Source organism: Hippocampus comes, unplaced genomic scaffold (genome assembly GCF_001891065.2).
Source record: "Hippocampus comes isolate QL1 unplaced genomic scaffold, H_comes_QL1_v1.1 scaffold29, whole genome shotgun sequence".
Taxonomy (NCBI): Eukaryota; Metazoa; Chordata; class Actinopteri; order Syngnathiformes; family Syngnathidae; genus Hippocampus; species Hippocampus comes.
Window position 1 is genome coordinate 1,129,229 of NW_017805820.1, and position 25,886 is coordinate 1,155,114.

General features: G+C 40.2%; 2 protein-coding genes and 1 long non-coding RNA gene across 7 annotated transcripts; 1 reads left to right on the forward strand and 2 right to left on the reverse strand.

Moving 5' to 3' along the window:
* Positions 1-4,361: 4,361 nt before the first annotated feature.
* On the reverse strand, positions 4,362-7,067 carry trappc6bl (trafficking protein particle complex subunit 6B, like). Of its 4 annotated transcripts, XR_002170156.1 has the most exons (8): positions 6,842-6,978; positions 6,445-6,549; positions 6,268-6,335; positions 6,078-6,195; positions 5,915-5,998; positions 5,714-5,807; positions 5,103-5,431; positions 4,362-4,456 (listed from the first exon to the last, which is right to left on the reverse strand). XR_002170156.1 is itself a non-coding variant. In XM_019885995.1 (7 exons), exons 2-7 carry the CDS (start codon positions 6,538-6,540, stop codon positions 5,400-5,402), a joined length of 492 nt encoding a protein of 163 aa, XP_019741554.1. In that variant the 5' UTR covers positions 6,541-6,549; positions 7,000-7,067; the 3' UTR covers positions 4,901-5,399. The 4 variants fall into 4 exon arrangements, 3 of the variants coding, with proteins under 3 accessions (XP_019741554.1, XP_019741555.1, XP_019741553.1); XM_019885995.1 differs by lacking the exons at positions 4,362-4,456; positions 6,842-6,978 and adding an exon at positions 7,000-7,067 and having other exon boundaries at positions 4,901-5,431; XM_019885996.1 differs by lacking the exon at positions 4,362-4,456 and having other exon boundaries at positions 4,901-5,431; positions 5,714-5,823; positions 6,842-6,983.
* A 97-nt stretch (positions 7,068-7,164) lies between these two features.
* bloc1s3 (biogenesis of lysosomal organelles complex-1, subunit 3) lies at positions 7,165-9,596 on the forward strand. 2 transcript variants are annotated; one of them, XM_019885992.1, is made up of 5 exons: positions 7,165-7,261; positions 7,412-7,534; positions 7,615-7,801; positions 7,960-8,060; positions 8,595-9,596. In XM_019885992.1, the coding sequence occupies exons 2-5, from the start codon at positions 7,421-7,423 to the stop codon at positions 8,778-8,780; spliced, it is 588 nt and encodes a 195-aa protein (XP_019741551.1). In that variant the 5' UTR covers positions 7,165-7,261; positions 7,412-7,420; the 3' UTR covers positions 8,781-9,596. The 2 variants fall into 2 exon arrangements, with proteins under 2 accessions (XP_019741551.1, XP_019741552.1); XM_019885993.1 differs by having other exon boundaries at positions 7,169-7,261; positions 7,416-7,534.
* Positions 9,597-14,416: 4,820 nt separating this feature from the next.
* LOC109525475 (uncharacterized) lies at positions 14,417-25,566 on the reverse strand. Its single transcript, XR_002170157.1, has 2 exons — positions 24,438-25,566; positions 14,417-18,190 (listed from the first exon to the last, which is right to left on the reverse strand). It is a non-coding gene; the product is annotated as an uncharacterized LOC109525475 (long non-coding RNA).
* Between the last annotated feature and the right edge of the window lie 320 nt (positions 25,567-25,886).

Consider the following 25,886-nt stretch of genomic DNA (forward strand, 5'->3'; position numbering starts at 1 on the left):
GAGCCATAGGTTCCCGACCCCTGTTCCACAGTCTCATCTTCCTGAAGAATGTTTTTTTGACTTTTTTGTGACTGTTATCACATGGTCACAAGATGATTGTTTGGACTGTGTACAGAGGCGCAGGCAGATTTTCAAAATCGATTTTATTTCAGACTCGTGATCCACAAAAGTGTTTCGTCAGTCTTCAGGCCACTCTCCCGTTGTTGGTTGCTTTCAGTCATCCAGTTTACGGATTTGATTATTTTTTTTTTTTTTTTTTTTGGTCTTTATGAGTCAAAAGTGTTGCAAACAAGCTCAAATGTCAAAAATGAACTCTTCAACCAGATGACACTCCGAAGTTGGCTAACTGATTTTGGTTGTTATTTGCTGACGGTTATAACATTGACAATGGAGCAATGACTTCAAGAATCTTTTCACCTGGTGCCATCATAAAGTTTTGTTTCAGTGAGGACAAGTGGAAGATCCGACTTTGTGCCCAGATTTTTTTTTTGTTTCCCCCCTGCACACTGATGTTTTGATGAGCACAACCATCATCTTGTTTTCTCTCATCCAGTATTGGTTCTCACTGTTCATGCTTCATGTATTGTAATGATAGTGTAGTGTTTTTTTTTCATCACTTAAGCAGCAAACTAAAGTTAAACCTTTTAGAGCTGTTACTAGCTTGTTTTTGTGTGCTCAATGTAGTTAGGTGATAGCATCTTGTTGCGCTATTTAAAAGGGTGTTTTCATCGTCTCGTTTTGAGACCTGTTTAGTGGTGTAGCTCTTTAGTAAATTAATTTAATTTATTTTAACCTATTTATAGAGGACTTTGAGTTGGTAATGCTTGTATCAAGTTTAATATATTTGAGGGTTTTCATTTTCTTTGTTGAAATAAAGACGTTTCTAAAAAAAAAAGTCTGATTGACCTCATTAAAAAAAAAAAACAGAAACATAAAAACACCACAAACATGTCAGTAGTCCAGGATACGCCCCAAAAGTCAGCTGGGGTAGTCTCCTGATCACCAGTTCTGACCAATGAGCTGAATAAATATATTCAAGTGAAATTTAGAAAAGGCTGCAAAGGGTCTGGAGTAGCAGCGTGGATATTAAGCATGCAGATGAACAAGATGGGATCCTTGAAAAATGCCCGAGATTCAATGTTATAGAAACGACAGCTAAATAGCAAGTTCAAGCGGACTTCAGTAGAAATGATTGTGTATGGTACATGTACAGTATCCAACTAAAGGAAAATGCCCCGAGTGAGACGTTTATGGTCTGAATGCATTTTGATAAAGCTCTTGTTCAACAGTGATTATACGCAAGTGTATGTGACAGCTCTGCTCACATGCGGAGAGTTTTGCGAAAATGAAGAAACGAAACATTTCCCAAGGCCTGCTTGGAGCCTGTGTGACATCAGCATGCTGCCATGGAGATCTCATGCGGAGATAAGAAGTCTTTTGTTTGAGAGTTTAATCTTACCGAGTCTGGTCCCCCACCCATTTCCTTTCTCTCTTAACTCACCACCAAGACAGTCCAACCCCACCACCCTCTTCGTCTTCCCTTTCTTTATTCCTCTCCTTCAGCGATGTCCCCCTCACATTGTAGCCTCGGTAGTTTATAGGGCTATTGGGATCTATTGGCTTCATTAGCACAACACTGCTTACGTTGGACTTCATCCCCATGGGCGATTCTCTTTTCACAAGGTTGTGTTTTTGTTTCATTCTTCTCCTTTGATGCAATACATACAGTACACAAGCAGAGGGCCAATCCACGCGCACATGCACGACGACGAGGCATGCAGGCAAGGAGAAGGCGGGAAATGTTGGGGGTGTGCGGGTGGGCGCCTTCCTCAAAACACTTCAACAATGCTTCGCTCTACTTTGTTGATTTGCTTATCAAATAAGACCCCTCAAAAAACAACAAATGCAGATGGGCCAAAAGCAGTTTATTGATAGCGGGCAGCTATAAATGACTTTCATCCGCACTCATTCAAGGACTATTATCTTGTCACTTTTAACATAAGGGGTGTCTGGGAGTGATTAGTGGCTGTAAAGGGGTTGAAGGGGTGTGTGTGCGTGTGTGTGTGTTGTATTGTATCTGACAGACATTCTCCCACACTCTTGCCCTGTGGGGCATAGGAAAAGGCAGGCAGATGGCCGCATTCAGGTCCACCACGGGTCAACATATGGCCCAGAGAGACAAAGTTTGTGCTTGTGTGTGAGACTAAGAGACTCATTCTCAGTATGCATGAGCGAAGGAGGTTGAATGACAAGGCTAATGCGGAAAGAAGTCATCTCAGAAGTAAGGGTTGAAAAAAAAAAAATGAAGCCATGGGCTCATATAAAAGGATAAAAGTGAATGGCATCCCATGAGATCATTCATGGAAAAGACAGCAAAAGAACACCATATCACAGTCCTGGGACTTTAAAGCTTCCCTTTATGCAATTTTGAGAAAAAAAAAGTCATCAACCGAGATGTTCTGGAGTTAGTACATAATCTCTTGCATGATAGATCACGAATGTATGTGCACATTTATTGAATGTGAGTACTTAAACTAAACCCATTTTAATGATTCTCTCAATGAGGCGAGCCAAAATTTTCAGGACACTTATGGAGACCTTCTCTGTTTACATATTTTCTTTCTCTCTATCAGAAATAATGGAAATAGAACTGTATCTGGGTCTGAAGAGTCATACAAGCACATAAAAAGAGTCTTGTTCTTTAATGTAGCTAATTTAACACGACAAAGTCAGAATCTCAGCCGTTGAGAAAGTGACGAGAAAATGGAAAGGGGTTTGCTGATGGTGACTTGACTTAATGTATGACTTTTTTTGCAGTTGTTAGTGTACCACAGGTAACCTGACACAATGATGAATGTGCTGAAGCAGATGACAATATGTGCCTGAGAGATGAGTTTCTTAACATCAACTAAACACATCTGAACATTCGCTGCTTTTCAAATCTTCTGATTTTGCTTACATGGCCAAATATACGGGTTAGAATTGCCTTATTTTGGTTTTCAAAAACCTGAATATGAGCATATTCACATTTTTGCTCGTTTATATGGCCTTCGAAAATCAGATTATCACCAACGATTGCACTTTGGAAGGGTTATTATTGTCTGCACATAAACGGAGTAGAGGAGAAAGTACTGTACATTCTACTTCCCGTTTTCAGGCCGCCCTCTCTTAAGTCACTCACACCCTCCTTCGGTTTCTTCAAGCCATGCTTCCTGCCTACCCCCAACTCCCTCCCAGCTCTTGTGAACTTACATTTAATTTCCTTCAAGCCTCCCATAGAGGTTTCTAATTCTCTCCATCTCAGCTTCCCCGCACTCAAGTCTCCCTCTCTCCACTCCATTTCTACAACTCCCGCCCCTGCCTCCATCTTGCTGGCTCTCACCCTCGCTAATCCTGCTTGCAGACGTGTGTGATTTTCAGAGAGGATTTGTGTTTTCAAGGTTTCACTGAGTTGCAGCACATGCATATTCGGATTTGTTTCAATCAACCGACAAGAGAATTGCTGTTGTTCTGTTGTTCCGATGCACAGTGACTAATTTAACTTAATTCAGCTCACCAAATACTCTTGTTTCAAATGCTTCATTCCTGTTTTTGCACAATGGCAAGCAAGGGTTTTAGCAATAAAACTATATATTATTACGGTGACAAACTATTTCGTTAACATTCAAAAATTTGAGAACAGACTGAATGTATGTAAAGATGGTCAATGGAGGTTGACATTTGTGAAAGCAAGAGAGATCTGAAATGCATTGAGTTGGGACATTGCAGTGCAGGCATCTTTCAACAAAATAAAAGAGCTGTGCATCCCTCTAGTGGCTGCAATGACAACATCCACAATAGGAGGGAACTTAGTAAATATTACCAATTGCACAGAGTACCTGTAGCTATGTAGACAGATCACTTGCTGTCCTCAGAAGAGCGCATAAAAAAATGAAATGCGATTTTTGACCATTATCAAGAGTGTTTTGGGCTCTTGGTTGAAAATGTGGTGAAACATGCAACTGGTTACGCTTTGTTGTTCACCTTTTCTTTCATTTGCCACATATCGACAGTGCTGAACAAAGTTATTTCACCACCTGTGATAAAAATGAGGAGACCATTCAGCATCAATAAGTGGTTTAATATGGAATCTTTCAATTTCAGCAAGCTGATGGCATTTATCATTTTGCTTTTTATACCCAAATTTGAGTAAGTGGCTGTTTCACAAGTCAAAAATTAATCAGGAGTAACATTCAACCACGAGACTTTTTTTTTTTAAAGAATTTATTCAGCTGTGTATCTAGCTTGCTGTAAAAAAGTTAACATGTGAACACAGTTTGAGTGGGTACAGAGATGTATCACGGAAAGATGTAACACGGAAATTACAGGAACCTCCTTTTTCATTTACTTGCAAATATGTTTATGTGGCACAAACACTGAAAAAAGGCAGTGTACTGTCAATCAGGGCTTAGTTCCACTTGTTTCACAATGACAACATCCACAATAGGAGGGAACTTAATAAATATTACCAATTGCACAGAGAACCTGTAGCAATGCAGACAGATCACTTGTTGTCAGAAAAGCGCATAAAAAATGAAATGTGATTTTTGACCATCATCAAGAGTGTTTTGGGCTCTTGGGTTAAAATGTGGTGAAACATGCAACTGGTTACACTTTGTCATTCACCTTTTCTTTCATTTGCCACATATCGACAGTGCTGAACAAAGTTATTTCACCACCTGTGATAAAAATGAGGAGACCATTCAGCATCAATAAGTGGTTTAATATGGAATCTTTCAATTTCAGTAAGCTGATGGCATTTATCATTTTGCTTATTATACCCAAATTTGAGTAAGTGGCTGTTTCACAAGTCAAAAATTAATCAGGAGTAACATTCAACCACGAGACTTTTTTTTTTTTTAAAGAATTTATTAAGCTGTGTATCTAGCTTGCTGTAAAAAAGTTAACATGTGAACACAGTTTGAGTGGGTACAGAGATGTATCACGGAAAGATGTAACACGGAAATTACAGGAAGCATCTTTTTTAATTTACTTGCAAACATGTTTATGTGGCACAAACACTGAAAAAAGGCGGTGTACTGTCAATCAGGGCTTAGTTCCACTTGTTTCCATACAATACATGAAAAAAAGCAAATTGCTGACATAAGAAAAACTCAGCAAGGAGAAACACCGCATCTGCATCTGATTTCTACAAGTAAAAGTCTGCAAGCACCATTTCGTCCTATTACTTTGAGCATCAGAACGTCTTGGGTTCTTTGGGAACCACATCGGATTGTTTCTGGTGTTGCAGTAATGAATAGTAGAAGAGAATGGCAGCTACTTAACTTTTTGAAAAAAACAAGAGAATGTGACATGAAGGACAAGGGTGCTTGAGAACTCCGCAGCAATGTGGGACCTTGTCATAATTTCTGAATGACCACTTGAAACTTACCTGCAAAGAGAACAGAACAATAAATCATTTCTTTTCATTTACTGTACAACACGTCCCTTGCATTTGTCACATGAACAACAACAGTTTGGCTACCTTTAAAACACAGTGGAGCCTCTGTGTCAAAGATCTTTTTTGTTGTTGGTCACATGAATTTTTCTAATTTTGTGAAATACTCATTTTTTTTAAAGGGAAAATTTCCAGAAGTTTCCATTGTATTTTAATTTAGAGGTTCCACTGCATTCCCCATGATGCACAAAAAAAAAAAAATCGGTTGATACTTACACGATGGCATGATCGAGACCTCAGCTGTAACCACACTTTCAAGACCTAGATTTGACAAAGCTCCCCTCACCACACCACATGAAAAGGCCAAGTACTGGGTAGAACAGAAACTACAATTAGGAGTTTTGTCAATAATTTATGATGAATGACTGAGCCCCCAACACACACAATAATATAAAATATGTATTGATGTGCACTGACCTTAGGCGCTTGATCCAAGTACTGCTTACCATTCGAGAGCTGTGTCAGCAAATTAAATTTGTTATCCTGCAATACATAGGTGCCCTAAAGAAAGATACAAAGACACATAAGATGTGATACCTCATAAATCAACATCCATAAAACCATTCCATTTTATTTTCACCTGATGGTTCGTTCTTAGATTGTCCACCTGCCTCCTGAAGACTTTAGTCCAGAAGTCTTTACAAATAAATTTCATTACATCCAACTCATCCTTGAAGCAAGGAGAGTCCCTCGTCAACCTCGACAAGGCAAACAAGTATAACATATAAACACGGATTGTAAACTTTTACAAATGAAGAATAACTATCTACCTCTCAATGAGCCCTTGTCCCACTCTGTAGCCCATCCCCTCCAAAATAGAAACACGGGAGGCCCTGTCCTGTATTAAAAAGCAATATTCAGTGTGATATGCATGAATAAAAGCGACTAGAATTGTTGAAAAAAGGCAGAACAACTCTTGAATAGAATACGTTTTAATGGGTACAAACCTTGTTGTCGGTCTCTCCTTTAATGAATTGCAGATCCCTGTAAACGTGTGCCACAATCTCCATATGGAGAAATTCAAAGAGAGCGTCGTCTGCCATGACTGACAACTATGTAATGAGAAATGGAATTGAGATCATTACAGACTTGACAAAATTGGCAGTTGGTAGGAGTCCGAACTAAAATCACAGACGGAACCTAGGACAACAAGCGGCGAGCCTAGCTTAAGCTAGTTGACCCATTAGCTGTCACTGAACAGTCGCGTTCATTGCGCCTTCATTAGGTTCCTTTAACTTAAACGCAACGCCGATTAAATTGGGAAATATCGTACATTCATTTAGTGATGTTGTCTTAAATTCAACCACGACAGATTACGCGGCAAGAATAAATCGTTAAACATACTCGACAAACAGCAGTTACGAAGGTAAACAGAGACACTTCCGGGGGTTCACTCGTAATATTCACAAGGGCAGTCCAAGCTTTAACTCCGAATGGAATATGACACAATCTACACGAATTGGATGGTACAATACAGGGGTTCTACAGCAGTGAATAAATACATTTAGAATTTCCTGTTACGCCATGTCTTGGTTTTTAACAGAAGGCATTTCAGGAGTCAAGTGAGTGAGAAATATCCCCACTACTAAACCGGTGTACGCCGTAATATATTGAAGCGTACCCTTTTACCACTAGCTGACAGCCTCCAACCAAATTGGAACGCTGTTTTCCACGTGACATTCATACTGCTTTTTCATTGGACTGTAGGAACAAACTATTTCCTGTCTGCTCATGTGATCGAGAATATAGTGTTGACAATCTGAGGTTAGTTTTGTCTTCTTGTACTGTATACGTTTTGCGTTTAATTACAATAAGCGGTAGAATATGTGACCGTGCGGCAGTCGTCTGTGATACTTTAATCTAGTCAAATGAGGTGTTGTATTTTAATGTAGATGTTTGTTCTTTTGTGCACAGTCAGTGGTCATGTCCAGCAGGTACCCGATAGTGGTGCAGGGCGAGGCATCAGAAACAGACTCCGATGATGAGGTTTACATCACCTCCCTGCCAGCTCCACAGACGGCCATTGCGGGAGCCAAGGTAGTTTGGTGGTCTATGGATGTTGAAAATAACAATCTTTCCTTCAGCTCCTCATTCAGAAATCATGTTGATCCTCCAAGGTTCAAGGGGAAGCTTCTGAAACGGAGAGCGAGGATGAAGGGGAGACGGCACACCGAGGTTCTGCACTGAGTCACGAAAGTGCTCAGATACTCAAAAGAGATCTACCTCCACTTATTGTTGTGAGAGATCACCCTGATATACAATCAGTTGTGGAAGACAGACCAAGCCCTACACATAAAACTTTTGGTGAGCAACGCTAAACGTAAATACTTCATTAAATAGTCGTTGTCTTGACACGAACCAAAACAATGACTGCACAGGTTTATTGTGGATGTCCGAACCAGTTTGACGAAATGCATACTCTTTTAATCGTGTTTCACAGATTTATTGTGTTCACTTTCCAGGTGATACATTATTACAGCAGAAGTTGCAGGAGTCGAACAGCCGGCTCTATTCCGATGTGGGACAGATGGTGCGACACGTTTATGGTAGTGCCAGCAAAGAGGTACTGCAGTGCAAACCGATACACCAAGTGTCATACATGACCTGTTGCACACCATAATGGGGTCCAATACAAAAGCTTGATGAAAATCTACCTACAAAGATCATAATGTTCAGTTGTGATTGACATTGTCTGAGCAGGGTCAATTTACAAGATATGTCAGTATATTCGGGGTGTCGTGTGCAGTCAAACTGGACTGCATCATACTGACAGGTGTTTTTAATGTTTCTTTGTTCTCTTTCATGTCGCTAAACAAAGTACCGAAAATATCACCACAGCTAAACACTGGATGTGTTGTGCCATTCATTATTTACCGCTGTGAACTACAGCCACGATAACTAAAAATATTGTTCAAATAATACCCCATTAAAAATTAAGAACAGCATTGCAGAGGTAGAATTTTACAGTCATGTATTAAATTTCAATAGATTCAACTGTGTAAGTGGTCAGTGTAGTGAGTCTATTTGGCGTTTTATGAAGGTGTAGAAATCGGGATGCTTTTGTATCTTATTCAGCAACTAAATTTTCTCGTCAAAGGTGCGCAGTGCAACAGCACAGCTTAACACATCACAGAGCGCCATCATCAATGCTTCCCACAGCATCCGTCTGATTTTGGATGACCTGAAGGCCGTGTCTGAGAAGATTGACATTATCACCAGCTGTCAGATATTACCTGAGTTTAAGATGAGCCATTCAGAGGAGAAAAGCAGTCCTGCATCCTGATGAAAAGAATAACTACAGATGTTATGCATTTGAGCAAATGAAACTGTTGATCAGCTTGATTGGTTTGCTTATCTTGTTTGTAAAAGGCATATATTATTATTATTATTATTATTGTTATTATTATTTGATATGAATTGATGCTGATTGGAATATTTATTTAATAATCTACAGTAGCTCATGCATTTCTTAAACAGTAGTCAAACTTGAACTGCAGGTCTTTTTTCTGTGTACATTGTTAAATTCTGTTTTATTTTATGCATCATGCTATAACATTACCGGTATACAATGGAAACTTTAATTCATATAAACACATAACAAATGTAATTGCCGATAATCACTGTACTGTTCTATGCATCCCACCTACCTAAAAATAAATTTTTTTGAAAACGCTTCTTAGACTTAAGTAAAAATAAATGTGAGAATAGACATTATGACAGATTCATGTTATTTCAGGGTTAAAAAAAATGTGCTGTACTCATTTAAAATTTCAAATACAAGTTAAGCAGAACTATTTGTAAAGATACTGGTATGTGGCTCATAACCACAGTATAGAACTACATGTACAGTATGTTAAAGTTTGCAAAGGCTGAGGATTTTAAATTCAACAAATACACCTAAATATACAAATATTGGCTGGTAACCAGTTCAGGGTGTCCCCCGCCTACTGCCCGAAGACGGTATAGGCTCCAACACGCTCACAATGCTCATGTGGTACAGGTCGACTGTACTCTAGCCTATGCTTCCCTCGGGGCACTCCTGGGGTCAGTTCCAGCAGCCGTGCGTCCCTTGTGCGAATAAAGCGGTTCATATAATGGATGGATGCATGAATAATTTACATTATAGGTCATTTGAGGAAATTTGTCATTTCCAAGTTTCCAAATCATTAATAACCTCTGACTCACACAATCATCACCAACCTGTAAGACATTCATAGTGATGGTGTAGTGACTATTCTTCCCACATGATGGCATTACAGATACAAACATTTCAACTACAGTACTAGACTCCTTTGTTGGATGCTCTACGCTGAGAATAAGGTTTATTGAATTTACTCAATTTCATTTTCTCGAGTGCACTGAAAAAAAATGGAGTGTTGACTTAACTCCATTTTATTTTGTCAAGTGGTTGCAAAAAAAAATAAAAAATCTCATAGACTCTACATCTACTTAAAATAAATGTATAAGGATCCAGATGATTTTATTTTGTGCAACCACTTGGCAAAATAAAATGGAGTAAATGTTCTAACATTTACTTTCCAGTGTCGGTGAAATTGCTCAGCTGTCCTATTTCTATGTCAGGTCATGAATCCACACAAAGAAGCTCTAGTGACTAGAGTATAGTCCTTAACGTGTCTCCATTGTTTAGTGTCACCAAGAGTGAAGAGGCCTTGATATCTCTATGGTGACATCATGTTTATTTCGCTTTTGTAATCATCACTTTGTTCATATGTGTGTGATGGTTGGGATTTGACGCTGTCTTTCAGGAAATGATCATCATATCCCTAGTGCAGAGTGATTGCAATTGAAGAGCTGTGCTAATTAAGATCTATATCTACAAAGCGTATGGACAGAGATGTTTGGGGGGGGTGTTTCTACAAAGGCATTTCTTCAAGTAATTTGTCAATTAATGGCTATTTTAAATCCACGTGAATAAAATCCTCACATATTTATAGATCTTAGTCTATATTCAGAATCTCAGGAGAACAAAATGTCTGATACATGACCCTTCATATATGTAAATGAGCATTAAATGTTTTAAAAGTCATTCATCATGTAAGATTTCACACTTGTCAACATTTTCTTTCCATATTTGCATTTTGCAGACTTGATTACACGTCTCTCAACCCTGGTTTAAATTTGCTGCGCAGTATGTTAAGGGGACAGAAGCACAACAGAGAGGAAGTAAAAGACGCCATTAATGCATTGATCAGTTTCAATGTGATACAGATCACACGAGTAGAATGAGACCTCAGGGACACAGGATTCTGGGAGCTTAATTGGAGAGATCAGCATTTCAGCTGAAGAAGCATTTCTCATACTCCGTGGTATCTATTATCCTCCTTTTAATGAGAATCGACGACCAGCCTGTGTGTGATTATCACCCGGCAGCGCTGAATGTCTGCCAGGATTCGATCTCGACACGTGGGATTTGGATTATAGAAAAGCTACAATATACTGTAAATGAACTGATCAGAAACATGCTTCAACCTATTCGTTGAGCCTGCCAAGCAAGTCACCTTTTGGAATGGAAATGATATCATCCCATCAATAACTGATTCAATTACCAGCCACATTTTTAGGTACACTTTATTCATCTCATATGTGATTGATATAGAATAGTTACATTTGGTTACATCTGCCGATATATGTTACTGTATATGTCAATAGTGCCACTCTCATCTGTTTTTATTTGGTTGTTTTTCCTTGAACTGTTGTGCGGTTTAGAGAAAACAAAGTTGTTCGTAATTGTCAACTGTGGTCCTGTGAGGCCGTTTGGGACTCTTTTTGTGATGAAAGGCTATAGAAACACATTTGACTTGACAACAGAACTGTACCTAAAAAGTAACACTAATCCGTTGTTGTTTATAGTTGCGATGGTTTTAGTGTTTGACTGAATGTACCAGGATTTTTTTTTTTGACATGCCCCAAAAGTCGTCTCACAAGTCTCCTCCGTTAAGTAAATGGTAGTATTGTAGGTCTCAGCATCAGTTTTAGTGTTGAGACCATTTTCCGAAAAAAAAAAAAAAAAAAAAAAACCAAATGCAAGTAACAATCTGGCAATTTGGTCGAGGACGGTGCTGGAGCAGGGTACAGGTGAGAGCAATGAGGCTCCGGAGGAGGTCAAGCTGAGGCACAAAAAAATGGACTCACAGGAATTGGGTCTTCGAAACAAAAGGCCATGACAGAACACTACAATGAGAACCCATTGGAAAAAAAAAATCACATGACCGTATGTGATTATTTTTTGATCGTTCAACCCCTTTGTTGTGGAGGGCTGAATCTTTTATACACGCATTGAGAATGGACATTGATGACATGAAGATGTTGATGATGACATGATGAGACGCTGATGACATGGTCAACTAAGGTCACTAGAAATTTCCTTTGACATCTGTCGTTTTCTTTGGCCATGAACTCTACTCGACCTGGTCTACTCTTACCCAGGCCTGAGGAATTTTCAGAAATGATCAGAATCTGTTTTTTGGCTCCGTTAGATTACCCAAAGGGAAACCGCTGTAACTAATTTTGGGTTCTGTAAATGTTCATCATGGGAACCAGCACCTCCGCGACCCTTGTGAGGATAAAGCGGATCAGAAAATGGATGGATGGATGGATGGATGTTCCTCCCCCTCTGGTTCTCAGCGGTGCTCACCTGCGCTCTTTCCGTCGTACTTATTTTACCTCCTGATTGATGTGGCAACAATAAGCTACCGCGGTCTTGCACCAAGTGGCACGTATATTGGGAAATTAGCTCACGTGGTGTCATTTTGAATGGCATGGCATTTTGAATGGAAAGCTGTAGAGAACCGTATTCAGTGCATTTAAAAAGTGCCGATTTGAATGGCAAAATGTGTGTAAGGCAGAATATGTGTTTGTACTTTTGGTCCGAGAAGAGGTTTTGCCCTAAATAATTGTGCTGCAAATTGGATGAAACTGTAAGTGGAGCAAACATGCAGAAAAAAAATTGTGAATCACTGCAGACTTTCTTTCGAGGCTAAGTTGACTTCTGAGGGCATCTCCTCTTAACGCTGAACAGGCAAATAGGACATTATAAATCCGTTTACATAAAACAGATTTCCTGATTTCAGTGACAGTGGCTTGCGGCTCAAAGCTAAAAATGAGCCTCATGCTTGAGCTGGCCATCTAACGAAAGACTAAAAAGCAACTCTGCAAACTGGAAGAAGACACTGAGCAGAAAACATTAACAGCATAATGTCAGAGTTGCATAGAGGAAAGACACATGAAAGTGTGTTGCTACCCTGAATTTAACAGTGCAAATTTTGTCAGATCTATGCTTCGAAAGGCTGGTGTGTGCGTGTTGTTTGCTTGTGAGATATTGTGCGTGGTTCTGTGAGTGTGTACGTGCGTGCGGGTGTGTGGGAGAAGGGCATTCACCCACATTAGCCAGGTCATTGGCTGTCTCATGGAGTGCCTGAGGATACACTCTTAGTTTATCTGGCTGACTGAGCATGGTTGCACACAACAGCACAGGTCTTCCAAAGCAACGGTACTAGAGGGGGGGAAAAAACCCCCTCTGTGGCTAATACTGTTAGTGCATTCATGAAAGCACTGAATTAAGAAGCATCACAGAAGTAATACCTAGAAAGGTATTAGATTATATTCGCCTCATTTTTAATGTAACATTTGTAAAAATCACCTGCCTTGGTTGTGAGGTAGCCGATGATTTTTAAGGTCAAATGGAAAACAGTGAAACTGCTAAGGTCGAACAGGCTGCGTTCTAGAACACGTTGGTCAAATTGATTTTTATGAATAGAGGGATCATTTTTGAAGAAACAAGAGGTACCAGCAATGGAAAAGGCTCAATCCTCTCTGAGCGTCCGCTTAGTTCTCGGTCCGTCTAACAGTTTCTGGTCCACAGAACTGAGGCACCTGTCATGATATGTCTCCGGAAGAATCCAGATAAGAATGGATGCCACAAACGCAGACAATGGTAAGTTCATTAACAAAAATATTTATTAACAAAACGCAGGACCGACAAAGTACAATGAAAGACGCTGGTAACAAATAACCAGGAAAAAGTGAAACAAACCAAAACCGCTTGCATAAGGCAAGGCACAAAATAAATGTAAATTGCTTGTCGCTCGAAGCACAAGGAAATCCAATACACAAGATTACCAACCAAGAAATAACAAGAACTACTTATATGAAAAATAACAAATACAAAAATGTGGCTAGAAGTTAAAAGGCAAAAAGACGAGAACGTCTAGAACAGGGGTGTCCAAACTCGGCCCTCTGTGATGTTGACATTCTCTGTGATTGTTGTTATTTTATGGATAAATAAATATATATACTTTTCCGCAGTAGAATAATGTGGCAGTTTTAATCATATAATGTGGATACATAAATTTGTCTCATAATTATTATAATGCTGTTTTGGGAAAACTTGCCTTGTCTGTTTGACTTTGCCTTATTGTGTTTCCTTCTGTTCCATCTGTCCTCTCTGTACGGCAGCTTGCCAAGTAAACAGCATCACGAGCAACCCTTCTATGAATGCTGCCTAATAACAAGTGGCTACGCAAATATGTGAAGTGACCAGAAAAAAGAATATGAGCACCCGGTAGCTCCTTCGTCAGGTGTGTGGTTTAGTACAGTGCTCAATGCTCTTTTTGTTTTATTGTGAAACAAACACTTGTCAAAGCCAACTCGTCGTCATATCAAATAAATTGTCAAGATATGCATCAGATCGTTGACTATTTAACATTAAAAGTTTGTAATTGCTGTTCCATCGAATCCAACGTATTCATTTTGAAAAAAAAATATATAGATGACATAGTTTGTTTTCATACACAATATAACTTTTATTCGTGACTGAGGAAAATCATGGCCACACCTTCAACCAGTTATGAGAAATTCAGAATTATCAGGCTGAATCTCTGGCTAATTTCTTTTTTTTAATAGAATTGTAAGTATGAATTTTCTTTTTAAAAAATCAAGAACCTTCCTATTTTCCTTGTGTTTGATTTCATTAAAAGCAATATTGCCTTGCCATGCATACTGGCATTTATTTTTATCCTGCAATGACTTGCTCCTCAATATTCATCAGCAATTACACATTTCCAGCACTTTCTTATGCAGAAGCTTTTTTTCCCAGTCTCAGACAGGCTTAGTCCAAGATGCCCTCTCAGGCTGAAAATCAATTCATGGAATGCATCATCAAAAAATGTGAAAATTTAATTTTATCCTCGCTGACAGGCTCAGACTCCGAATCAACATTTCTGAATACAGATGCAGAATGTAGAAACAGTATAATGCTAATACTTCAGTCTTGCGCATGCAGTCCAAGGTGTGCGCTGTTGTTTTTCCTGTGGTAACAAACGCGCTTTAAAAATAGGCACCAATATGAACACACAAAAACATTATTTTACATTGAAAGTGTGTGTGTGTGTGTGTGTGTGTGTGTGTGTGTGTGTGTGTGTGTGTGTGTGTGTGTGTGTGTGTGTGTACATTGATGGGGTGGCTGGGTGTCTGTGGGCACAGCAGATGGCCTGGACCTGTCCTCTGGGCTTTCCTCTTTTATCAACTTTGAGTCTGTAATGTTAAAAATGTTCTCAACCAAATTTGACCAAAAAAATTTAACCTGAAATCCATGCAGAAAATAAGAGTAATATACTTCAATTGCAGACCTGGAAACAATGAGTGAGAGTCATTAAAAAATAATAATAAATCATTAAGTATCAGAGAAATGTTCATAAATAATTCTGAATATTTTGGTCATGTAATTATTGGTAACAAGAGCATCACAGCAATTGCTGTTATTTTATTGTTCTTCTTCAAAGCTTGTGAGAGGTCTTCAGAATTAACCATGGCTTAATCATCCATCACTCAAAGTAGTAGGGATAAACATTGACATTTTTGAATGTGAAAATGCTCAGGATCACAAGGAAAATATTTAATTTCGAAAAAATATACATATACATATTTTTTAGTCTTTAAAAAGTCACATTGGTAAGAGCTTGGCTTTTGCTGGTTAAATACTTTATGTATTAGCTTTTCACAATTCAAGAGGACTGTTTTTGTGAGATATGATACAATCCAGTGGCTTTACTGTTGCAACTTTAATTTGTTAGTATGTAGATGTTTGCATCCTAATGCTCTTGTTTTCATCTTACACGTATGACGATAGCAATGTAGCAAACAGTCAAACAAATGTAGAACATAAAATAACACAGTGGACTACGAAAAATGGACCCCTCGGGAATAATGAATAAGCGTTAAAATGTCAACATGATAATTGTCAAGTTATGATCCTACTCAGGATGTTAACATCATCGCTCTTTGCAAATGTGCATCATCAAAAGATGACTCCATTGATTGCTGCTTTGGTCTGGTGGCTGCACAGCTAGCTACTTGCGGCTAAACTACGAGCGCTACAGTGGCCGTTTGCGCATTTTCATACGTTCCACATTCTCACTTGAGACGGTACTTGTCGAAATGATTCAACTGGATTGGTGGCTTGCCCGTTTTTGAGGACATACCTTGCACAACCTACTCAACGTCACATTTGGAGGTGCCATCAAAGAACGATGGCGAGCAACTTCTCTTGTCAAAATAAAATAAAACTCATTTTTGGAAAATAACGTCAAGTCATGTCTGCCCATCAGCTGTGCTTTCAGCTGCACTGTTGTTTGCCGTTTATTATTACTTTAGCTTTACTTCATTTATGCTTATCTCTTTTGCTTGAAAAACTAAGAGTAAAGGCTTAATCATGTCATCAGAAAAGGAATAACTGTTAATTTGTCTAGCCCTGGCCATAACTTTCAGGTTGCGTCTGTGACTCATAGTGAGCTTGCCCTCAAGATTTAGATATACAGATAGCAATATAAAAAAGGGATGTGCTTTGCTGCAGTTACATCTGGGTCCAGTTGGTATTATGTCTTCTCTGGTTTTAGCTTGCTGGTAGAGGAGCGAATGATGAGGATCAGATGAAGATTCAGACCTGTCCTTCCTGCTTTCTCGGCGTGTGCATTTTCTCCTCCCTTCATTGCACAGTACCCCAAATAATATCCACAATGGCATCCACCTTCAGTGGAAAAGCTGTAACTGGCAGCTAGTTGTGGTGACAAACCATTGCGCGGATGCTTCAGGCCCTCTTTTTTTCAGAGAATCCTCACTGGTTCCTCTCATTTCCTTTGCAAACATTCTGCACCTTTAAGTCGTGTTGCAGAATCACACGATCTTGATTTGGGTGACATTGTTTCATTTTCAAACGCTCCCACCGCTGGCAGTCCTCCGTGACTGCCTTCGAGCTCCAAACAAAGAGGCATGGCAACAGGAAATAAACCATTATTCTCTGACACTGAGCATCCGTAGTGGGATCTTTGCTCTTACGATGAGGCGCTGCGCACGGTGACTTGTCAACAACCTCTTGTTCCATCTTGCTGTGTTTTATAATTTGAACATGAACAGGCATATAGTGCAAAAAAAAAAACAAAACATGAATTCAGTTACATCTGTCAACTTGTTTCGAGCATCGCTAAGGTCACGGCGAAGCAAGCGTAAGCAAACGTGTCGTGATGTTCCTCTCGATTTTTGCGATTCAACCTGAAGGGTGCAAAACTTCAGTCAAAATGTCCGATACATATCGAGGATATGAATACCTAATTTTCAGATACATATAATGCAGATATGAAATCCAGTATTTGCTCAAGTATATATACACGTTTACAGGAAATATGCCTTGTGCACAGGAATCACATGTGCTAATAGTGTGTTTTGAATAAGCAGTTTCTCAAATGGATGTGTATATGTAGACAAAGGCGAGCAGCAAGAGATTGAGCATGATGCCGATGACCCCGAGCACTGCCAGAAATCTCTCCTCTGGCGTGCTCAGGTGTGGACACGTTAGATCCATGGAAATGTTTGGGTTTTTTGAATGCCGCTCACGACAGCAACTGACATGCGTTCATTTACAACTTTGAAGGCGAGGCACAAAGGTCCGTCCGTCGATAGTTCTTAGCGGCCGTTTAGTTAGTCAGCTTCCATCTGTTTGGTTCGTCTGGGTGAATATTCATCTGGCAGTGAAACAAAAGCTCACCGTATGAACACAAACACTCACATGAGCTACTTTTTACTCGTCTCGTGTGGAAAAAAAACAGCACAGTAAAACCCACCATTGGATCAAATCCCAATTTCATAGAAATGCCGAGTCATGACTACGACGGGAAGTCAGTGTCAGCAATGAGGCTGTCTCGAGATGACAAGTTCGATATGCGAAGGAAGATGCCTCGTGGAACACCTCGCTGTCGTGACATTTGGCAGTAGTCTTCAGTAACTCGGGAAGGACTTTTCTTCCAGCCGTGAATTGATACACTCACAGTTGGCCACAATTCAGCTGTACACACTGCCAAGGATCCTTCTGTCGTAGCGCATCATGATCTAACCCTCCAAGCACATCAATACTTGAAGAGAAGTACGGCGGAAGGGACGTCGGGTGGACACCGGTCGTTCTTGTTCAAATCTGTCTGAAGGTTTTAAGTGACAGAGGTGTAGATGTAGACGAATATGACCACTAAAAGATTGAGAACGGTCCCGATGATGCCCAGCACAGCTAAAATTCGCTCCTCTCGATCGTTCGTTGAGTCGTCCTCTCTTGCGTGACTGCTGCAGATATAGTGGCTGCCGGTGATCATGGTTACCATCACAGAACGCCACCGCCACTGGGCGCCACGCCTGGATAAGACATAGCAAACATGCAGCTGAGAAATGTATTCAGATGCAATTATTTAGTTCATGTCTAAAAGTGGCAGACAGTCCTATGTTGCAAACTCTCATTCACGCACACGAGCATATTTTTGCCGTCTCAGGACTTTTCCCGCAAAGTATTTCTTGAAAACAAGTGACTGCTTTCGACAGCTTTCAGCACAAGGTGCGGTAATCCGTTTTGCTCACAGGCATCACTGTGTTGTGACATGTGTACCTTTAAGTATTTAAAATCGCTCAGATGTAAAGACTCATGCCCAAAAGTAGACATGAGTGCATATTTTCACGGGCCAATAAAAACCTGATACTTGAAATTCTTTTGACTGGTTAATAAAATGACCTGATCTGCGATCTGCTGTATACAGTAGAATCTTCAGCGTACATAGTTAAACGAGTGAAAACAAGGGTCCTCACAAGGGTCGCACGTGTGCTGGAGCCGAACCCAGCTAACCTGGGCAAGCGGCGGGGTACACCCTCAACTGATCGCCGGCCAATCGCAGGGCACAAAAAAATGTTTCACGATTGTGCGTACGGTGAATACGATGTAGCCATAGCAATCTGTTTTAGACTTTCCCCGTCACTTTATTTTATTGAACCAAGTGTCGAGGTCGGATAAAACCAAAATATTTTGAGTCGAAAATTGCAAAATTGCACATTATGAATGAAGTTGATTTCAATGTAAATTATCAGTGCAACACTTTGATGACGTTGTGAGCTTTATGCAAACCAATAATTTTACTCTCACAGCCACGCCAAGATGTATGTAACAACCAATCCGTTTCATGACATTACCGGTACATTCATTCCAAAAAGGACAAGCCCGCGAAAACATTTCACAAGTATGAAACATAATTTGGTTTGTGGTTTTATGAAATACTTAGATGTGAAAAAAATAAAATAAACTGTCAAACTTTTTGCTACTACACCGCTTATTCTCACTATTGTCTCGGGCTGCAACTAACGATTACTTTAAGAATCGATTAATATGATGATTATTTTGTCGATTAATGGCGGAATTTTTTTTTTTTTTATTAATTTCCATCCCGTTATTTAAAAAAGACTGGACGTTATTTCCTGTTGACGTTGCAGAAAATGTGCAAAACTTATAATTGATGAAGTTCTTGGTTTGGTCCATAACATTTTGATCATTGTATTCCAATGTAAATGCAGATGCTTGCAAATTCAAATATTTGTATTATTTTGAAAACAAAAAAAACATGTTCAGGATGATCAGTATTCATTCATGGAGGACTATAGAAATCTGAGAATATTTACTCTTGAGAGGCAGAAATTGAGGGGTTACGAACAACTGTAAATGAAACAAGCTCTCGAAACGATCACTTATCACTTATCAATATCCATATCGATCAACTTGAGCATTGATTCGTCATTGCACTTCTACTAGGGGCACAGTTGAGCTGGAGCGTACCCTCGATGTCTTTGGGGAAGAGCTTCAAACTCCACATTGAAAGACGGGAACCCCGGATTTGAACCCCCAACCTGAAGTGGAGCTCAGAAGCGTATGTGCGAACCACTTGTCCTCTGTGCCGCCCACAATGTCTCGAAATGCAGTTTCCTTTTTATGTGTTTCTGAGTGACTTTAAATTGCCCTTAGCTGTGTGAGTGAATGTAAATGGGTGTCTGTCGATGTGATTGACGGGTAATCTGTCTTGGGTGTCACACGCCTCAAGCCTTCGACTGGGATAGGCTGTAGTCCCCCAATCTCCTGCACGGGATAAACGGTATGAAGGAGAGATTCACGGAAGGGTGGATAGATTTCAATCAAAACCTCCAGCCTTGGAAACATTCTTATATTCCATTGCTCTCTTTTCTTTCTCTCCTTTTTCCTCCGTCACTAAGCCTTTGGGGTGATGGGAGATCGGTTTTGCATCTGTTCAAGAAATTAACAGAACTGGATTGTGATGAGAGAATCGTGTAGGTTTTCGGAGATAGTTTAGGTGTGAAAGGGAGGAAAGGAGATTTAAGAGCATAAAGTGAGAACATGTGCGTGCGTGTCAGCTGAGACGAGAATGACTGCTTGGCACAGAAAGGCAGTCTCTATTGAGCTGCTCCATCAGTTCAATTGCCTCGCCCGGTTCTGTCAATCATTCAGCGACTACCGATATGCTTATTGACGAATACAAACTTTTTTCGGACCGTGTGTACGATTACAAGGCAAGTCAGATTCCTGCTGTTATGCAAATACAAAGCTATCAAGCTCAAACACGTCAACATGTTACACGAAATGATGCTCCAGACACACACACACACACACACACACACACACACACACACACACACACACACACACACACACATACACACAAATGATATTTAAATTAGAAATTACAGCGACCCACCTTCGTTTCCAATGAGTGCAGGGAGACTTTTATTTATTGAGTGCCTTCTCTGATCTCCTCCGTTTACTCAGACAGAAGTAGTAAGTTGTTTACTCAGTTGTTCCTTCCCTTCTCACTTTAGGCTTTTAATAGCTAGCCACCAGTGTCAGGTTCAGGAACTGATCCAGTTTTCTCTTTGGGTCAGAGGCAACACTCGCCAGCACCTTCCTGGTTCATAATTATCATTTGTCCATACTTTGGAATATTTTAAATAAAAATAACATTTCGCACTATGAATTCATTTTGAAGATTACATCATGCATGTGCATAAATTATACTTTCATGAAAAACACCACGCAGTTGATTAGTGGCTTTTCATTTTCTTTCAACGCTTTTGATTAACATTGCAAAACATTAGACTGCCTTGTGGTAACCTTTCAGCATAGCTGTTGCACAGACACTTATTTGAAATGTAAAGACCAACTTTGAATGTTTGGTTAATTTATGTTTGGTACACTTAAAATGATTTAGTGAGATTGCTGAAGGACGATCCAAATTTCAGCATAACACAAGCCTCAATATTCAACAGCTGAACATTTCTCTTTTTGTTTTTCTTCACTCAAAGGTGCTTTTACAGTACAGTTCCCTCACTGTAGCCTGATTCCTTTGCTCGGCTTGTAACTTTGACACGATTGCAACTGGTTTCTTTCGACTTTCTTCACACAGTCAAATCAAGGCGAACCAAGATGTGCAGGGGGTTAAAACGGAGCAAAGGTGTGGAGTAAAGACAAGGGAAAAAAAGCATTGTCTTTTGATGCAGTTCAGTCACTCAGCAGTGTAATTGAATTATTTCCAACCCAATTACAAAATGTGCAGCGCACGCCTTAAAAGTCATCGGAAGAAGGAGTTCATTGATTAAAAAAAGGAAAAAAAAATCAGAGAAAATTGTCAGGAGTGATATAAAGCATCAGCAATAGCATTGTACCTTGATAGAAACACTTCGTGTGTGTGTGTGTGTGTGTGTGTGTGTGTGTGTGTGTGTGTGTGTGTATGTGTATGCATGTTTATTAAATACAGTATGTGTAAAATGGGGTGAGTCAATGCACTTACTTCCAAATGATTAATTGCAAAGATGTTTAGCCCGCTACTCCAAATAAATCATTCTCAATAAATTCTTTTCCAAGAACGAGCTCTCAGTCATGTTGTACACTACCTCATCCCGCTCCACCGCCCTCCCTCTTCAAGATCACACGTCTTAATGAGCTGAAGCTGCTCAAGCATGAAGTCAACTCAAGTTAATATTTGAATGCAAGCCTTCCATTTCACAATTGTAACATATTAATTACCATGTCATTAAAGCACAGCTATACACAACAGACAGAAGACAACTAGAATGCGACGGTCCTATTAATGTTTTGGGGATGATCGGTTCTGCTTTAAATGGCTATTATCTGAAACACTGGCACATTTCAAGGTAAAGGAATCTCAAATACCCAATTTATGCTGACAGACGAACCGTGCAACAAAGAAAAAAAAATGCTCTTGCTATTCATTGTGAACACATTTACTTTGTGAAGGAAACCAGATATCTTCCACGTGAGGTGGGAACTCATATCCTCTCCGGGAGAGCCAGCCGTCCTCAGAGAGCGGTGGCCTATTTTGGGGAGTTGCTGACACCAATCATATTTCAATGGGATGAGGAAGACCACACATGCGCCTTCTCATCTCCAATTAAGAGAATGTTTTCATGAACTCCCCAAACTAGTGACCTTGTGACAATTGATTGTCCTAACACCGACTGGGAATATGTTGGAAGTGATGCTGAGCATACAGACACGGCTCTCTTCTTAATTAAAGAGTATGACAATAGCTTATTCCAGTATCTACATCAGTCATGCACCCTTATCAGCCTATGACAATGAGATATTTCCAGCAACTACACTGAAAAAAAATATTTCATCAAGTGGTTGCACAAAATCAAATCATCTGGATCCCCATACATTTTTTTACATAGTTGTATAAGCTACTTAAAAAATGTATCGGGATCCACATGATTTGATTTCATGCAAATACTTGTATACAGATGGGGTAATGAACTGCCTGTGTGTGCATATATATATATATATATATATATATATATGCACAGAGACACACACAGGGAAGGTCCAGCCTTAGCCTCGGGGGCTGCTCCGGTTGGATTCATCATGATGCTAGCGTCATCATCGTAAGCCATCGCTACAGAGTGGTCGTATATCCAACGCGGGATCTCTGGTACTGAAAACGGATGTCTACAACTGGCTGAGGTGTGTTTTATTTCTCAGGGAAACTTGGTTTAACCTGAAGAAATTTGATGCTAGAATGCAGCTAAAAACTGCGAGGCACATGCGCAGACCAACTAACCTGATTTTGACGCTCTGTAAGTCATTCAAATTAAAGAGGAAAGTCTGAAATTAAAGCTCAATTTGTTTGTTTCAGTTGAAATCCAGCGTGACGGTCGTTAGAGTTAAAAAGCGGACTACTGCGTGCGTTCATGTCCCATGAATGAAGAGATGAAGATGTTTACGCAGGAGCTGAGCTCATTCCCTCATAATTATCATCAGGTAGAGAGTAACAATACACATAATCATTACTCAGCGTGATCGATTACAGAAAGTCATCAAAGCAAACTTTTAAACCTTTTGTGCTTTGCCGCATTACAATAACGTTCAGTCCGCGCAGGAATCAATGATCCGCTGACAAAACGCATAACGACTGCTTTTGATTGTTTTCGTTTCAGATGCATCCACATACCAAATAGGGCATCCATACATATAAGAAGAAAAGCAACATTTTATTTGCAGTGTCTTCTTATCTTCTCGTTGGGCAGCTACAATGACGCAGAGAGTGATGGTGTGGGGACCGTCTCCATATGACACTTTGAACGTTCCGCAGCCTCATTATGAGCACGTCAAGCCAACGCTGCTAGAGTACGAGGCCAGCGGCCATGAAGAGACTGTCACTTCTCCTCAACCACAGCTCAGCTCCCCTCGCCCCCCCATTGTGTGTGTGTGTGTGTGTGTGTGTATGCGTATGTTGTTACAGTGTGAGTCTGCAAGAGTTCATGAGAGGATGAACAAGAATGACAGAGTGAATGTACATACCGTATATAAACTGTATGGTTTCAGCAAAGGGAAGAGATCACGTATCGACCGTATTTGAGGGATGAGGTGTTTATTTTCAACCGGTCCATTGCTACCAGTTCTTCTAGCTGAAGAACGAGAAACTCGTAACTTCAACATCTTTGATGAGCCCAAATTGACCGAATAGACACAAAGTCCAAGGGGCAATTACGTTAATGACACAATGGATTTAAACACATCGCCTGGAACAACTGTAATGCTAAAAGCCACTGTGGCCATCTTTCAAGAATAGTACGTGTCCGTGTGTCGAGTTGCTACGTTGTTGGGAAAGTGAAACCAACAATACGCTGGCACCTTTGTTATAGCCGGTGTTGCGATGTGATATATCAGGTACACACCGATGACAATGAATAGCTACACCTCCATTGAGATCGCTACCACTGGAGCGCTAACAATGTAAAATGATTCCATTTCTTTTAACCACATTTTAATCACGCGCCATGGATGTACATGTTCGAATTAAGTAATTCCAAAGAACTATTTTTTTTTTTTTTTGGGTGGACCTCATACTGAGAAGTGTTTTCAATATTTTGTCTGCTTTATTTAGTGAACAGTGATCGGAAAAATATTACAATTGCCTCTGAGCAGGATGGACAGCTGTGCGCTGCAACAAGCCACAACATCAGTTGTGAATTAATGTAACCTTTCTGGCAGCAATCAGCATGTGATACACACACACACACACAAACGTGTACTCACCACACATTGCACCTGGGGCAAACAGAAACTCTTTTCTTTCTTCTGTTTACCCGAGCATGATGTCAATTTTTTCCCATCCTTTCGCCTGTTGGTTTCTTTCTCCTTCCTATTCTCTTCTTCCCAGTGCCCCCGCTCACCACCGCTGTTCAAGTCCCGCTCTGTTGCTAGTAGGCACAATCCAGGCAACACATGCAGCTCTGAGTGACTTTGGGGCAGGGTGGGCAGCGTGGGGGGGGGGGGGGTTCAGACACAGCTGGCTTCAAAGCTTGGCTGGCACACGCAGGTCTACACCGTCATTCAAAGCATGTTTAGCAGAGATCTTCGATAGTCCTTGCACCAACGTTCACAAACACCAAGCTGGTCTTTTCACGGCTTCGGGATGAGCGACAGTTTGCTGTCCTGCTTTCTTGTTTGAGGAATTAGATATGGTCAGAGCCTTGATGACAGAAAGACCCATCAAAACTGAAAGTGATCCATCATGAGTGATTATTCAGTCACGGAAGAAGGAAAAAAAAGCGACATTTTAAATCCTCTGGTTGATGTGCGTCAAAAAAAAAAAAAAGTGCTGTGCTTCCTAAAGCTTGATAAGCAGTCCAACTCTGGGTAGATTTCGAAAATCAGCCCATTTTTCAGAGCAAGTCAGAAAGGTTATGGTCAGTTCAAGAAGAAATGGAAAAATTAGGTATCTGCCAGCAATTGGTAACTCCAAGTTGATTTCAAAGCAGTTAATACAAAATGCGGTTGTCTTTGTAAGCCAAGAATAGATTCAACTCAATATAGAATAGATATGGCTCCAGTCTCCATGTAAGTTTAATGATCTCCCAAATGTGTATTTCCTCCCTCTTGATAGTCACAGCTTCAGGTCTTCTGCCAGTCGTCATTCCCCTCTCCTCATGCCTGGCCGAACCCCCCCAGGAAGCCGCATCACGGCGAGCGCGACGTGGGCCCGTCTGAATTTGCTGCAAGATGTCACCATAACCTGACACACTTGCCAACTTGTCTCGTGTAAAAATCCCACATGATGAAAGCAGTTTTCTTTTCCCTCTGTGGAGGAGGACGCAAGTTGTTTTCAGAGTGGCCCGTCAGCATGAATATTTAACCGGAATCTCTTGCTGTGTCGTTGTCACAGTTCAAGTTTCAGCGCTGTCCTCGAATCCAGCGTGACGGTCGTTAGAGTTAAAAAGCGGACTACTGCGTGCGTTCATGTCCCATGAATGAAGAGATGAAGATGTTTACGCAGGAGCTGAGCTCATTCCCTCATAATTATCATCAGGTAGAGAGTAACAATACACATAATCATTACTCAGCGTGATCGATTACAGAAAGTCATCAAAGCAAACTTTTAAACCTTTTGTGCTTTGCCGCATTACAATAACGTTCAGTCCGCGCAGGAATCAATGATCCGCTGACAAAACGCATAACGACTGCTTTTGATTGTTTTCGTTTCAG